General features: G+C 40.4%; 1 protein-coding gene across 13 annotated transcripts in view; it reads left to right on the forward strand.

The window, feature by feature from the left end:
• TSPAN4 (tetraspanin 4) overlaps positions 1–17,206 on the forward strand; it is a 937,220-nt gene that overhangs the window by 812,001 nt on the left and 108,013 nt on the right. For all 13 annotated transcript variants that reach the window (XM_061610067.1, XM_061610064.1, XM_061610063.1 and 10 more), the window contains one exon: positions 5,204–5,278. In XM_061610067.1, the coding sequence (XP_061466051.1) occupies positions 5,204–5,278 (75 nt within the window). The remainder of the gene's footprint in view (positions 1–5,203; positions 5,279–17,206) is intronic.

Below are 17,206 nucleotides of genomic sequence, written 5' to 3' on the forward strand. Positions count from 1 at the left end.
GCTATATCACTTAGCCTATAGGTGGGGATGACTTGATTCTTCATACAATGATAATTATAGTAAAAATAATCTTGCACATGGCAACTTAAGACAACAGGAAAAAGGCTTTCTAGGATTGCACAGTAAGTTGGGACAATTCTCCTTAACATCTAGTTTTCAATGTGTAGGACTTGTTTGCTTGTATAGAATGAGAGCACCCACTTTCTGTCTAAAGTCAAGACACAGCTTTACAGCCTTATGTGATGTTAAGTAGTTCGTCCAGACTAAGTTCATCCTGAGAATAGTTGATTCTGCTAGGAATCTTAACTCTAGCGTAGGGATTGTTATAGTACTCCTAAACAGCCTGAACATGTGCAGTCCAATACTACTGTATGCATGTTTATTTGGAAGTAAGGTATATTGAGTTCCATGGGATTTAGTTCTAAGCAAATTACCTATGATTTTCGCTTTAGAAAGATCTCCATATGGAACCTGTGTGTACGTGTGTGTGTGTGGCTGCTAATTAAAGCAATGGAGCAGAGGTCTATCAGTGAATATTAGCCTTAAGAGCTGAATGGAACCTCCAAATTCAGGAGCAGTTTCCCTTTGAGAATTAAATGATAAGGCAAACAGTATGTGATGGCAAATATCTTCATGCTTTGTATAGAGACTGAAAGACTCAGCACATAAGGAAAGGAGAGTTGGCATACATCACAGCTGTTACAAAGCTTCTGCATGCAGTAAGTACCCCAGGGTGGCCTGGCATCAAAAGGGAGTGAGATAATTTTGACAGGCTCTTGAAAGTTGGCAGCACCCCAGAGTGTGTCAGAGCTACACATAAGCTGTCATGGCTACTGGTCCTCAGAAGAATAGCATGATACCCCAGAAACAAGTGAGGCTTTAACTTTCAGCATAGGCCCTTTAGGGACCATATTAGAAAAGAGGGAGAGACCAGAAGGCAGCTGGTAGAGCAGCAAGAGAAGGCAAAGGCAGTCATTGTCTGACACCCCAGAAACAGGGCTTCAACTTGCAGCATGTGCCCAGAGGACAGGTTAGGAGGGGAAGAGAGAACAGACAGTGACTATGGATGGAGAACCAGTAGAATATGAGAGGGAAGAAAGGAGAGGGAGACGGGCATCATTCCGGAGGAAGAGTTGACAGCAGAGCAGCAGGATATGTGAGCAGGAGTATCGGTGCTCCCTTTGGACTTGGCAATTTGGCGCTTGCCCCAAGTCACTGGGCAGTTAGGAGAACCCCAACCATCATGAAACATTAGCCGTTAGGAACACCAGCTGCTATAAGGAAGGGAAACGGCTAGGAAACACATAGACAAAGACAGACAGAGGGAGAGAGAGAGATGAGATTAAAATGTAAATCAAGAACTGCAATTTCTTTCTTAAAGGGGGGGGAATCTAAAAATGAGTGGCTTTGAAAATAAGAATATGATTTGGGGAGCAAATTCTGAAGACACTCGGCACACAGAATTAGCAGCAGACAAGTGCTCGAAGCAACAGTCCCCTGCAGTAATAGTTTTCATGGTGGCTCCCTCCCTTCCACTGCCCCAAAATGGGTAGTCACATAGTAACACTCTCAAACAAAGCCCTATGGCAAAGTTTCTTTGTGGGTTTCACAATTCTTGTCTGAGATGTTTGCAATGGCAATTGGCCAAGATGCCAGTCATATGGTTCATGCTGTTCCCTCCTTCTCCCACTTCCATCTAGCTGAAAATGCTATATAGTATTGTATCCCAGCCTCAGTGCAAACAGTAAGGAGACAAAATCATTAAAATTTTGTTTGCTTTAAATTAATGCAATAACTAAAACAAAAGTGACTAATAATATTAGCTGTTCTCTGCATTAACACATAACATGAGCTTCAGGCTCATGCACTCCTCCTCCTTTCATCCTCCAGCATGACCACGAGATCTAAGCTTTCTCTTCTGTTCCAGTTATTTTTTCTCATTACATCTGACCTGAGGCAAACTATACCTAATGTTAAGGATGATTTAGTCATTGAAACGAGCCAACTTCACCCTGTGATAAATGATCCTGGTTGGTTTCATAAACCCTAGTAAAACCATGGTTCAATCAACCAAGGTTTCAGTAAACCACAGCTCCTGGTTTGGACATAATGAGAAGCCATGGTTAGTTGAAAATGGAAGTGGAAGCTTCTGATTTCCTCCTTGCAGCTGCGCTAGAGAAGGAGTGTGGGTGGGTGGAGTAACACACAAGCCTGAGGCTTCTGCGTATAACATTATGGCTTAGCAATACATGTAAACCAGACCATGGTATTAGGTAAAATTAAATGTTCATCCCCAATTGAAAGAAGGTAAAGAGTGCAGGACTGAAAGGTTCTATTGTGATTCAAGGGAACTGTGTAGTAAAGGTAGTAGTGAGGTACAGAATAAACTATTTTTTTCCCCATCCTCCTACGGAATCTTAGCACATAAGAGCCTTAGTGATTCTTAACCTATAGGTACCCCCTCATCAACTTCCTCTAGATACTATCTTAGCCACAGAAAACTTCTGTGGTGAAATATGCCTCAGTGCAATGTAAGATTAATCTTCTTTATGAGGTTCTGTGTGAATGCTTTGCATTGGGATTGTGTTGTCTCAAAGCATAAATCTTTCCTATATCAGCAGCCTGCACTCCCACTGAACCACAGCAAAGTCCATTTTTATTTTCCTCCTTATTTATCATTTGGGTTGGGAAGATTACTTGAAAGCAAGCTGTAAGACTTTTGAATGGTCTATGCCCTGAGCCTGTCTAGTCTTCATTGCACTTTGGCCCATTGCAGTTAGTCTTATAACCTGCATATATTTCCATGTTAGATTATAACTAAGACACAACTGTTTCTAAGGGTGGCTGTTAGGGAAATGAACAGGGGTAGATATGGCTGTATTTATTAATGGTTTGGAGTTTAATCAGTGCTCTTTTTAAAAAAAAATGAGATGGAGGTACTCATATCTTGATAAAAGTGCCATGGCTACCAGCACAAAATAGCTGCCATAGGCACCATCACAAAAAAAAGCACCAGGTTTAGTTATTCAGTACATATGAAGCTTCTCCATGAAAGGTATTGCTGCACTTTTCACAACATTTTAAAATTGGGAGGACTAAAAGGTCAGTAATGTCTGCTATGAATGCTGCTAAAAAAATATAAAACATCATAAAATGGGAAGGTTGCCTGCATTTATGGCTCTTGGAATTGTATTCTCCTGGCCATACTTCTCCTTAATCCTAGACCTTTTTGACATCCCACCTTATAAACATGTGGAAGTTGAATACGCCAAGACTGCATATTCATTAATTGTATGTAATTTCCATGGTATCATACAAATGTTAGCATTCTGTTTTGTTCTCCCCCCACCCCTGGTTCTGATTTATATCTTATGTGGATTGGCTCCCCAAACTACCCTGTCTGCCTATGTCACAGTTCATAAGCCGGGGTGTGACTATGCCCTTTTTTCCACATCACAGAACATTGAAAGGAAATTTATGTATTTATTATTTATTAGATTTATATCCCACCCTTCCTCCCAATAGGAGCCCAGGGCAGCAAAATATATGTATATAGGGTCTTGATATAGATCTACTGCAGATACCCATGAATTCAGGGAAAGCTGGATGTTTTAGAAATCCAATACACATTCCATCTGTCATTTTTGAAGGACCTCTTTTTCTGAAAGCTACACAGAATAGCCTGTGGTTTGCATTTCCTTGTTTTTTATCAGAATAGCAGGGGGGGAACGAGAATGATGCCATTTTAACTGCTGCTTAGTTGTCTAATGCTGCGTTGAGGTTCATCATCAAGTATTATTTTTATGGAAGTGGAATTGGCTTGCTTAGCAAAAGCAGCTCCCAAGAGAACAAGCAAAAGACGAGAGAGGCAGCAGAAGGTTTATTTCTGCTGAAGGATCGAGAAACAGAGTGGGAACAAGAGAGGATTTCTTGCAGAACTAGGGTGGAAGCTATGCCCAGGAACAGTAGGAGTCAACGAGACCCAAATATTAAATTGCTTTATACTCTTTAAAAAAGTATATTGCAGAATAGAACTGGATTATGTCCCTTCTGCTTGCTGCTTCCCCTGTTGATGAATGCTGTACACTGTGTGTGTGTGTGTGTGTGTGTGTAATCCTACTCACACATACGCCAGTTCAGCAGCCTAGGGAGAGACTGGCACTTTGAAAGAGCAAATGCCCACGTCCTCATTCCTGCTCCCCCTCCACACACACATTCTTTTGTGACATGTTCAGTTTTCCTACATATTACATTTTCAGGATAATTTCAGCAAATAAATTTGTGAGAGGTAATGTTTACATACTGCATAATATTGCATAATAGGCTCCTTGGGAGGAAGGTGTGGGATATAAATCTAATAAATAAAAATTGTGAGAGACAACATCATGTAGAGGCCCAGGTCCAAATCCCCATTCAGCTTGAAGATCCCTCGGTGACCTTGGGGCAGTTATTATCTCTCAGTGTAGCCTACCTCATAGGGTTGTTTTGAAGATGAAATGGTGGTGGAGGTGAGGGGCAGGGAGAACCATTTTATGCTTTTATGAGCTTCTGGTAAGAAGAGTGAGATAATACATGTAATATAATGTAATAAACAAATAAATATCATGCTGACTGGTTCAGATATAAAATTTAAGCCCCCTGAAACTTAACAGCCCTGGTAGTTGACTTACAAAACCCAAGTATTATTTATTCCCCTATATGTCAAAATGCTTAGAAGTCATGACTTTTGGAACATTGTCAATCCATGGTTCTCCTTATTTGCCTCATAGCTTCTGCATTTTTCAGGGCCAGACTAGATGTGGCATGCAGTCTTTATCTTGACTCTTGTTCTTTTTAACCAGAAGCAGTCTTGGAACACTGCAGGTTTGAATAGAGGAAAAACAGAGGAAAGGGCCTGCTTAACCTTTTTTCTGCTTAAAATTCATCCCCATGTTGCTCCCCCCCCCATTTCCTATAAGGAAAAAACAGCAGCAGGAAGGGTGATTTTTTAAGGAAAATGGCTAAAAGGGAAAGGATTACACCCGTCACGTGAATGAGAAATTGTACCATCCAAGTAATGATTTAGTTCCTTAGTGAAAACTAGGCTGGAGTGAGACCAGTCCTTCTATGCACAAATGTACGTGTTGGGCAGTACTAGAAAGATGAAACCAATTTTGATGTTTCTCGGCTTTTGTTTCTCTCCCACCCTTTTTTCTCTTGACAGTTTTTTATCATGCTGTTAATTATATTTGTGCTGGAGCTCACTGTCGTGATTCTCTTCTTCGTCTACACCGACAAGGTATGTCAAAAGATTTTTTTTTCTCCTTTCCTTTCCCCTTCAGCAAATTTGTATGCCCCTTTCCTCATAAATAAGCCATGAAGCCTTTACCTTGGCACACATATCATGTTTTCTTAAGACATCATCCTACTTCAGGAATAGTGCACTCTGAATACAAAAATACTCTTCTGCAACATGGGTACCCCCCATCTCTCTCTCTCTCTCTCTCAATTCAAGGTCAGACATATTCAGATATATTAGCAACACAATGGTTGTTTAAATACAGAGAACTCTAATCAGGAAAGGCTGATGAAAACTCACGCACTAAAAGGCAGATGGTGATCACATTAAGATGTTCATTAGTAAGGGTATTTATGTTGCTGTGAAAGTTTCCTAATTGGATATTGTTGTAGACATTCACCAAGAAATGAGAAATGGGACTTTGCTGATATGTTCAGAAGTAAACGTTTGGAATTTTTGACTTGCCTGGTTTTGTTGGACATTGATATTGACCATTATTAACATTAGCCAGAGAAGACCCCTTTGATGATACTTTCAACAGGAGAGTCCTTGGATGAGAATGACATCATATAGATGACGGCATCATGTGGACGATGTGAAAAATGTGCACACATGGGATGCATCAAATTCGCTTTAAACTGTTGTTTGTACACACGCTTAGTCACAATGCCTTTCCTTATCTCTTCTTCTTCTTCTTCATCATCATCATCATCATCAAATAAAACTATCAGCTCCTCCTTTCTTCCATTTTCACCTCCCCCTCCCTGCCTATGCATGGAGACCAAAGTGAGTACGTTTTCTTTTCTTTTCTTTTAACTGTTTGCTGGCACCTCTTGCCAAGAGTAGAGCTTTAGCAAATACCTTGCCCCCCTGCCCCGACTCCCTAATGACCTTGTGGAAATGGAGATTACTAATTTTGGGCAGCAAAAATACATAATCTGTCTCTACCCTCTTGATTATGCCATGTAACGGGATAAAAATGCTTAAATTTCATTTATTGATTTTTTTTAAAAAAAATTGTATTCTCCATAGTTCGTTATGGCATTCTAATTTGTAGTGGCTAGTGCCAAGGGAAGGAGACCAACAGTAGCTGGAGCCAATGCCAAGGACAGGCAGGGCCAACTAATTCTAGTTTTGCCCCTATCCTCCTCCCTGCTGAGTTCTGCATGAGCAAAATGGAGATTAAGGAGGAAGAAGCAGTCACCTAGACATCCTCTGGACTGGTTGTAAGTAAGAAATCAGGTGGGCTGGGAGGAATCCAGACTGAGGTTGGTGGGGCAGTACCCAATTTGCCCCAATGGGCCAGCCTTCTGGTTTTACAATTAACCCATGATGTAGGTTAGGTTGAATCACTGTACACAATGACTCTTCTGAAATACCTAGAATTGTGGCTGGAAAGGTGGTAAAGGTGTGAAACCTATGGCAAAAGGAGGGAAAAGAATAAGATTACCAGAGAGATAAAAATTCCGAGTTGCCATGCAAGATGATTTACATTGTCAGTGATAATTTTAAATTACTCATATGCTGCAATGACTCATGAATTAGTAGTAGCCTCTTGAAAGAGAGGCTTATGCATAATAGAAAACAGGTTAATACAGGGATTTCTACGATGTGCAGTAGTATTCCCCAAAAAGTGCACACCATACTTGGTATGCTAAGCAGGGGAAAATAATGAAGAATATTATGGTGTTCTTATAGACTGACACTCAGGATGGCGCCTGAGGAGTAACAACAGCAGCCTCCTCCTGAATCCTTGGGACTTTTCAACACAAATTGTTTAATTTATTTTACTGTTCAACCATGAAATGCTGGAGTTTTGAGGTTGCTGAATTGTGAGGGAGTTTGTTTTGATGTCTAGTCGGCTGATATCTCTTTCAGTCAGAAGATATAGCCTTGTGTCCATTGGAGTTTTTGGCTTGGAGTTTTTCTTTCCATCTGAGGGGTGGTGGACAGAGTGAAGTTTTTATGAACAGTTCTTCTGGCAAAGTACAACCAGGATTTATGGACAAAGAACGGGAGTGATGTTTTCCTTATCTTATTTTAGCAGTGGTATAGTATATTTACTCTCTCGCGCAGACTGAAGGAATGGATTACAACTGATATTCACCAAACAAAAAAAATTGCAGAAATTGGTATTCACTCCCCTTGGTGTATTTTCTTCTGGTTCTATGTTTTTATGTTTTTATGTGTATTTGTTGAGGAAGAAGAAAATCTTTTAATTTGAAGCTATTGCTACTGTTTGGATTAAGAGGAGGAACTGTTGTGCTCCTGTTCTGATAAAACATGTAAGAGAGAAAGAGTCTACTAAGTCAAGCGGAGAAGAGAGCAGCATTGTTATTTGAGAGCTGCTGGAATAATTCATTAAGTTGTCTAGCTCTGATAACTGCTGCAGCTGGGAACTTTATACTCCCGGCCTTTCCATGGCCAGTTTTGAAGGCCTGGCCGAGCTGGGTGTGAGGAGCATAAATTAAACTAAAAATAGCTGGTTAAGAAGATGGATGTCTAATTATCTGAAGACCTACAGCATATTGCATTTCTGAATTTACTAAATAGGGCTGATGAACTGGGACTTTATTATACTAGGAAAAACTCTACCAAAACTATAGAAAATCTACCAAACTATAGTCTGAGAGGGGAGATAGGAATAGAGTTTTAAAGTTTTTAGTGTTCTATCATTTTTATCAATTTTACTATTTTACTAACTTTTCATGTTTTATTGCTTTTTGTGTTTTACTGTTTAGAGTAATTTATTGTTTAATAATGTGTGTGTGTGCGTGCGTGTGCATGTGCATGTGTGTATTTATTGTTGTTATATGCCTTCAAGCCGATTTCGACCTATGGTGACTCTGTGAATATATATATGCATGTGTGTATATATATCTATATCTTTTTCTCACCCAATCATGGGAAAGATTAAACCCTTAGGTAGTCCCAGTTCTAGCTCTTGTGTGCCCAAGTCTAAACAAAGAAGAATTGATTCATTTCTGGGTTCTACATCTTCCACAAAGTTTAACGTCCCCACTAGTAATCAATATGCTGTACTGGAGCACGTTTCCACAAGGCCTCTAGGAACCCCTAATTGTGTTCCTGCAGACCCTTTTAAGACATCCAAATCAATACATGATTTAGCAACATCTAGCTATGAGGATGGAAAGTTTTTGGCTGACCACTGCTCTTTAGTGGCTAGAACAGTCTCTTTAATCTATGTTCTTTTAAAAGTACTGAAGAAAGATTTGGAGCAGCTCTCTGCTAAACTAAATTTTAAAGTATTAATAAATGTAACAAATCAGATTATGCATTTAAAGTACAAAGTAGAGGCAGTACCTTTTCTGTCCACCAGCAAAATGATCTGATGTTACATCTACAAAGGATTGCTCTGGTACTTGCACCATATTATGGTAAAATACATCAGTGGAGATCAAAGACCACTGTGATACGTAATTTATCTCAGATTATGAATCTCCACAGCAGTGAAATTGACCTCCAAGACGTGGGAGTCTTGTTCTCAAATTCCCATGCAAAAAGATACATATTAATTTTTTATTCTAATACAATTCCCAAAATGTTGTTGGATATTAAGAACAGATTACAGTATAATGGAATAACAGTACTATTATAAAACATATTGCAAAAAAATTACACAAGGAATATATAGTTAAAAATACAATGCATACAATAGAAAAATTAATTGTATTTATTTATTATTTGATTTATATCCCACCCTTCCTCCCAACAGGAGCCCATTGTAAAATTGTATTTTAAAAGCAGAAATAAGATTAAATCAATAATACCAATTATGTAATAAGATGTAGTACTCAATAGGTGTGGCCCTTCAGAGGTGGAAGAAATCTGCTATTTATGTTGAGCTGTCCAACGGCACATTAGCATGTGCATTGGTGCTAAGATGTCTCGCTTCACTTGCCTGCACCCCCCCATAGCCTCCTCAAGATGTGGTTCTTGACAGTGGGCTATAGAGATTCCCCCCCCTTGTGTGGTGGCAAGATGTGGGAAGGGAAGTAGGTAAGGACAGCTAGGTGGCCCTCTTAGGCACCTTTGGAGGTGATTGGCGGCTCCGGAGGCCTGCAAGTCAGGGCTTTAGGGCCTGGGGGCAAGATATAGGCTGCTTTTGGGGCCAACTTACCTCATCTGCCTGGAGTTGTTGGGCCCTGGGGGATGGTGATGTGGGGAAAAAAAAACCCCGCTCACCTGCAGGGTGTGGTGGGGGTAAGGGGTAAGCAGAAGGGCTTGCCCTTGCCCCAGCAGGGGCTGGTAACCTGATAGCTGTATTTCAGCTGCTTGCTTATAGACAGTTCCTGCACCTATTTCCCCTCTGCCGGTTTAGTTTAAGGGGTTTGTTTGAAGTTTAATAAAGTGGCCCTTTGTTCAACCGAGCTTGCTGTGTCTGTGTATTATTTCAATCCTCGGCCTCAATTAGAGCCTGAGAACTGTCCCTTATTTTGTTTAATATGTATTTACCCCTGCGTATTCAGAAGGATGACCTACAAATAATTTGGTCCAAATTGGAGGCTATTTTTTAGCAAAAAATCAAGTTTCCTTCAGCATTTCTGATTTTAGTGGGTGATTGGAATGCCAGGATAGGGAACCAAGCACCCAAGCAGTCCACATATTATATTAGTTCAATGGATGACAGTAAAAAGAAGCTTGCTGGGTATAGCTGACAGTCTAAAGATACTTGCATGCATTTTGCTGGGAAATGCTTGCTGCAATTTGCCAATCAATATGAACTTCGTGTTTTAAATGGTAAAGGGTTGAAGGACAAATGAGGTGAATTTACATTTATGTCTTCTAATGGGTCCAGTGTGTTGGACTGTACTTTGATTTCTAGGGATGTTGTTTTAAATTTTGAGATAGGGAAGCGGACTGACAGTGATCACTTGCCCCTCCAGCTGACTCTGGCTTTACCAAAGGAATTTAGATTAAATTCACAATCTTTGCCATTCCAAATGCTTACTGTTAGAGGGGATAACAAAAGAATCAAGTGGTCCAATGCTACAGAGGATGCTTTTCTTGAGCTTATTGATTCACCCCCAATGTTGGAAATGTATAGGCAAATAATTGCTGACTCTGCTGTAGAATGTGGTATACCAAGGTTTGAAATCTTGGCATCCAAAATACATTTAAAACTACAACCCAAAGCATGTACTTTGAAACAGCCACTGGGCCATGCTAAGGGTTGGTTCAACAGAGAGTGTGCAAGTGTGAGGAGTCAATTGCACCATCTTTATCTAAATTATCACAAAAATAATGAACATTATCAGTCTCCCTACCACAACGAGTTGTGAAAAAAGTATAACATCCCTCTAAGATGCCAAAAGCTGGAAGCCGCTTTCATGGCAGCAGTTGATATCGGCCTCATATTCCCAGAATTCTGCTATGTTTAGGCATATAGTTTCTGATGCTTTAGTCCATAACTTGGGTGGGGCTGAATGCCATATACCATCTAGTGTTTGGGAGAGTCATTTTACAACTATCTTCAATGATAGTCAAAACTTTTTCCTCAAACTATCCTCCTCATGTGCCTCCTGACACTCCTGATTGGCCTCCTGTCACAACAAATGAAGTCAAAATAATTAATCCAGCAGTTAAAACCTGGAAAAGTTAAAACCCAGTTACGTCTTAGAAGACTGCTCATGGGATTTGCAGGCTGCTGTAGGCAAGAATATCTAAACTATGCAAAAGCAAAGATCATTGTGTTTTCCAAAAAGAGGATTAAATACTCCTGGTCCATGGATGGACACAGGTTAGAACAAGTTGACTCTTACAAGTATATTGTGATTTGGGTTTTTTATTCTTCCAAGTGGTCTGTGCAGGCTAATTTAGCAAAGGCAAAGGCTGAGCACACAATCAAAGCAATCCTTAGGTTTTTCTATACAAAAGAAGGCAAATAGGTTTCAGCGGCTTTACAAGTATGTAAACAAAAGTTGTCAGCCAGATTCTATATGGAGCCTCAATCTGGTTCCCTGGGCTTAAATTTTCTCTAGAAGGAACTCAGTCCGTTTTTCTTAGAGCTATATTGGGTACACCCAAATGTGTTCCTAACGCTACCCTCTATTAGGAAGCTGGACTCAATTCATTAAGCTGCTTAGCATGGACAAATCATATTCATTATTTCCTTAGAATCCGTTCTTCCACTTCTCCAATGTCTCTGGTTTATTAGTTGCTACCCGATCCTTTTATGTCTATTTGGAAAAGAGAGCTAATTGGTAAAATGAGAACTGTTGGTTTGTCTCCTTGTCTGTTGTCCTTGGACCCAATGCAAGCTAAATCCATTGTTAAACAGAGAATAAAAGATGTGGATAACCAAGAGATGCATACCTTAGCAAATGGGCCTTGTTCACCATGTTCACTGGTTGTTGACACTTTTTAACACTTTAACATTTTACCCTCAAAGATGTTAGAGGGCAGATTTGCCAAAGTTCTGATTAAGGATAGATGCTGCCCATGTAATCAGTTGGAACTTGGAACAGTTTCCCATGTGCGTGTTTTTTTACTGTAGATTTTATCAAGGGGTCAGAGAACATATAATCTACCCTTATGAGGCAATTTCCCAGTTGATCATTAGAAACTCTTCTGAGTATTTTCCTTGAGGGATCCAATAAACTCATTACTGAACAGCTAGCAATATTTCTGAATGTAGTAATATCTCTTAGACATTCAGTGATTGTTAGCTCTTAAATCCTCATTTTTTCCTTCTGATTTTATGCATTTATCTAGTTTTGACCTGGTTGGTTGACTGCAATAAAATGTTGTGTCATTGTGTGAATCAGCGACAATGTGTGTTTGGGTGGGTTGGTGGGATTTACTTGGACTAAAGCACAGTGGTGTTCCCCCTTCCCTTGCACCCACCTCTGCCCTAATCTCGGAAAAGATAATGGAAATTATGAGAAGGACTTAGCTGAAAAGGTACTTCAGTAAGATTGTTTGGGAAAATAAAATGTTAAGAGGAATAAATATGTAGACTACATTCAGTAATAGGGCACACATCAGGAAGGTAATAGAATTTAAAGTGGAAAATACTTGCAAATGGTTATGTGTAGGTGGGTAGTCTGTTCAAATACTTGCTACATTGCATTGTGGGGTTTATGGTTGTCTTGTAATTCATTGTGGAATTTTGGCAGATACAGTATATGTGTCAAAGAAGAACAGGGAGAGAGATTTATGTTGTCACCTCATATTCTTCTGATTGGTTAGCTGAGTGAATTAGGTGGGGAAAGATTGTTTGAATATATGCCTCTTCTATTTTGCTTGCTGCTCTCCTATTAGTATCCTCATCCCAACAGAGCTACCATTAGGTAGCTAAATTAGCACCTTGAGCTCCTTGGAGGAAAGGTGGGATATAAATGTAATAATACTCCTAGTAGTCATGGGCCCCATGGAGAATGCTTGGCAGGATTGGGGAATGGAGAGGGGTTTGTAGATGTTATGGAGGAGGCTGAGGAAATCACAGGAGAATTGCCTCCAGAAACCTCTAGCAGGTCCGTGCCTAGTGAGTCTACTAAAATCAGTAACCCCCTTCACATGTGACAAAGCTAAAAGAATCCTCACTCTCACCCAGCCCAGACTTAGACTTTGAACATTAGATTCTAATGAACTGACTGGACTCTTCCAGAGAGACAAGAATGAGGATTGTTTGTCAGAGCCTGAACTAACCATTTCTCCAAAGTCACAGAGACTGGAGAAAAGATGGCTTCAGCTAAAGCAATTTGCCTTTCTTCCCAGGAGAAATCGCTGCCACTTCTAAAACTGGAATATGCTAAATCTAGCTTGGGCATGTAAAGTGCCTACTCACCTCTCTTTTATTTAAAGTGTCTGGGTGTGATAAGGTCATTGCAACAACTGTCCATTGCTGCTTCCATGCCTAGTTTATACCTGTTCTCTATCTTGATATGCCTTGTATGTTTTGATGCTTTGTCCCTGTGCTGACTTCTGGAATGAAGTCTTATGCAAAACCCAGTCTTTGGGCTCATTCAGACGACTGTAAAATGTGTGACATGATTGCTTTGTATTTTCATTATTTTTCTGTCATCCATATGACGCTGCATGTTTTGGCGCATTTTCGCGTGGTTAAATCCGCTCCTGCAATACCGCAAATCATGCGATTTGCTTTTTTAAACCGGGAATCATCCGCTGTACCTTCAGGCGCTCGGATGCAATACCGCGGACTTTACAGCTGTGGGCGTTTGATGGGCGGTTCTTGGGTGGTTCCCCATATCCCTTCCCTCATTCTCAGCCAACCATGTATTTCCACTGTTGCACATGTGTGCGAATGTCCAGGAAAGCCTGGGAAAAAGGAACCTATCAGAGCAATGTTGTGGTGTTGGGGGGCCCCCCTGCAACTTCTACTGCGCAGATGCAAAAAAGCGCATTTACGCAGTAGCAGCAACAGCGGTTAATTTTTAGCCAGCCTGCAAACTGGGCAGCTGCTCAGGGTGAGATCTGCAATTGTGGTTGTTTGTAAACTTTTTCAACGGAGAAAATATTTATCTTTGCCTAACCTCCACCTCCCACCCCTCACCCCCCGCATCAAATGCCCTTCTTGAACGCATTGGTCTTTGCTTCCAGGCATCCAGAGTCGAGGGAGAGGGGGGGAGAAGAGAAATAGAGGCTTTCCTCTTGGATTACAGACACTCAAGCACCCTTAGTCAATTTTGCTTTCCTGCCTGCAAGGCTACTCTCTTTGAGTCTTGTCAATTTCAACCATAGCTTGCAGGTTCTCCACAGCCCAGCTGAGCTGAAAAGCATACAGTTGCTTTTGTGAAATATCGTAAATACAAGCAAAAAACCCAGAGGAATTATTGGCATATAAGTGGTTTGCTAGAGCGTCTCAGCCACCTGCAACCATAGAGACTGATGGTCTACCTTCCTAGACATGACACATCGTTACTTGCTGTTCTGGAGAAATAAGTGGAATTGCAATCATGTGTATCTCCAGAAACGTTAAAGGTAGAAAGGCATACAGTTGGTTTTTCGAAATATCGCAAATACAAACAAACAAAAATACAGGAATTATAGGCATATAAGTGGTTTGCATGTTTCTTTTATCAGAGGGAACACCACAAAGCCTGTGCTGGTCGCTGCAGTGCAGATTGACACAGCAGCACGTGGGGCTGTTTGCCCGCATTCCCTGCCCGAGCCAAGAGCGGCCACCCATGGGGGGGGCTGTTTGCTTCCCTCAGGGGCAGCATTCCTGCCACCGAGCCGCATAACGGTCCGGGGCTGAACCCTGCAGTGAATAAGCCCGAAGGTTATGGGGGGATTCGCCCGGCGATTACAAGCACTGATCCCTTTTCACTGCCCACAATCCCCCTGGATGGTCAGGGGCACCTGGAGACACCCCCCCGGCCGGCGCTGCTCCAGAGTGGTGAGCAACAAGGAACTCCATTACAGCCACTACTACCAAACCATCAGGAAATTCAAACTTTCACGCTCATACGTTCAAGGGGGAGAGGAGCATACATCATATTTTTGCGGACCAATTGGCTGATAGGGGGGAGTGTTATGGGCAGAGCTGGGAAACAGCGAGAAGAAGTAGGGGTCCTCTCACTGCGTGTGTGGGTGCAAAAAAAGCGTTTTTTTAATTGGGAAAGAGCGAACAAACAGGCAGAGTGAGGACTGTCAGATGACGAACCGGATATGGAAAACGTGGATTATCCCGCACCATTTGGATGAGCCCTCAGACTCCTGAATCTGCTTCTCTCATCAAGAGCCAAGACACTGCTGCTGCTACTGCTGCTGCTAATAATAATAATTTACATGTTACCTTTTTCAATCCCAGCTGTCCATTACACCTAACATCTAGTTTTCTATATAGAAATATATATATTTCCTTGTACCATTAGGGTAGCCATTTGCTCTTCACCACAAAAGGCAGGAAATGCACCAAAAAAGAATTCCAAAGAGAATATATCTTAGAAATAATTGCTATAATTGAAATAGAAATTATTTATTATTTTATTTATTTCATTTATTTTATTTAAAATATTTCTGTCCCACCCTTCTACCCTACAATAGGGCACTCAGGGCGGCTACAATAAAATTGCACACATATATAATAAAATACACAATAAAACATTAAAAATTACAGTAAATTAAAATGTATAAAATACTATTAAAATACATAAAATGCATTATGCATACACATACAAACATAAAACACGTATATATGTGCATACACATATAAGAAGGTGAGAATAAAAGAACTTGAAAGATAAAAATAAAAGATAAAAAACCTCCCCACACACCATCCCCAAATCTACTCTGGAGAGTTGGGGAACCACCAGAACAGATTTAGAGGGTGCATGGGGGAGGAGAGGAGGAGATTATTCCATTGAGCAAGGAGAAATCCTTGTGCTGATGGACTGATCTGCTTAGTGCTATGCTGAATACAACCCCAAGTTTTTAAAGGATTATCTCCCTTCAGATTATGATCATTTCTGACTTTCTAAGGGAAGGGTTACATGTACTGGATTCTTGTCAGCCTTTGAGCCCAGTTTAATACACTTGAGACCTGTACTTTATTTACATGGATTCCAAAAATACAACTATCTCACAAGTAAGAAAATTGAAGTCTGCTGATTTGCAGTAAGGCAAATCAACTTATGATTGATTTTTAGACTTCACTCCATTGCAATCTCCTCTTTAACCCTTCTACTGCAACCTATGCAGAAACTGTGTTAAATGAGATCAGCAGATAATGAAGATGGAAAGGATATATTAATATACAGGTGTCTCTGTTACAAAGCAGGTCATTTCTATGTAAATTGTCATAAACCATGATTCAGCAGTGGCATTGCCATTATACAGGAACAAGACAACATCATATGTTGTTAAGAGCTTCTGTGTGTGTGTGTGTGTGTGTGTGTGTGTATGTGTGTGTATCACACACACAATCTTACTTTATAAAAGAGAAATGTTCTGCTTGTGTCAGTTTCTCCTTTTTTGCATTAAAGAATTTTCCAGAGTTACTTTAATTTTTCCTGATCGTAGGAGATGCTGTTTATGTTTCAGTTTACACTGAAGCTGATCAATGTTGCATTGTTTCCAGTACTGTCAGTCATGACGGTCAACACTTCTGGGTCACAGAGAGGTCCCTCTTACTTGAAATTCATTAGCTAGAAATTGTAGGGATCAGGCCTGGAACGTCATACATGTAAAGCCTATGTGCTGTTCCTGAGCTAATGTTTTTCCTTAAAAGAATTAATAATTGTCCTTGTCAATGCATTCCATTTGATTTCTCCAGAACTTTATTATGTGACTATGTATATGTCATAAGATGAGCAAAACAAATATTTCTTTTTTGCTACATTATTTTCTCCTTGAAGTCTTCTTGAATTATGGATTTCTAAACAGAAGAAACCCCTTAGCAATAATGAATAAATACCATAGCAGTGATCCCTCTCTTTCAGGCCTTGTGCTAGCTGCCTGTCACAGTTCATGTTCTAGTTTTTAAAGGCCCTTCGCTTCTCTCTTTGTGACTATATTACTCCCATTGTCTCCCCTTGTTTTCTTGACATCTCCTCAAAATATTCCAAAATGGCTGGCATAGAAATGATAGTGAAAAAAATCTGCCCCCTACTTCCTGCCCTGGCCACACTGTTGCATTCACACCTTACATTCTGAGGTGTGAGGTTTAACACATGTGCAAAGAGGACCTGTGTTAATTCCAGCAAGAGTAAACCCTTCTTTTCTCCTGGAGAAAATATATGTAATTTCAAGAAGAGCCATCTCACTGTTGCTGCCTCAGACTATCACAAGCCTTCCATTTTATCACTTCTCAATCCTCACCTCACCTACTTGAAGGGCAAATGTGAGTGTAACATTTTGGGAGCAAGAAGGATTATTACAGGTGCATTGTTTTCAGAGTGTTGACTCTGTAAATAATGTCAGTAATAACTTATTCTGCCCTTC

Source organism: Rhineura floridana, chromosome 2 (assembly GCF_030035675.1).
Source record: "Rhineura floridana isolate rRhiFlo1 chromosome 2, rRhiFlo1.hap2, whole genome shotgun sequence".
Taxonomy (NCBI): Eukaryota; Metazoa; Chordata; class Lepidosauria; order Squamata; family Rhineuridae; genus Rhineura; species Rhineura floridana.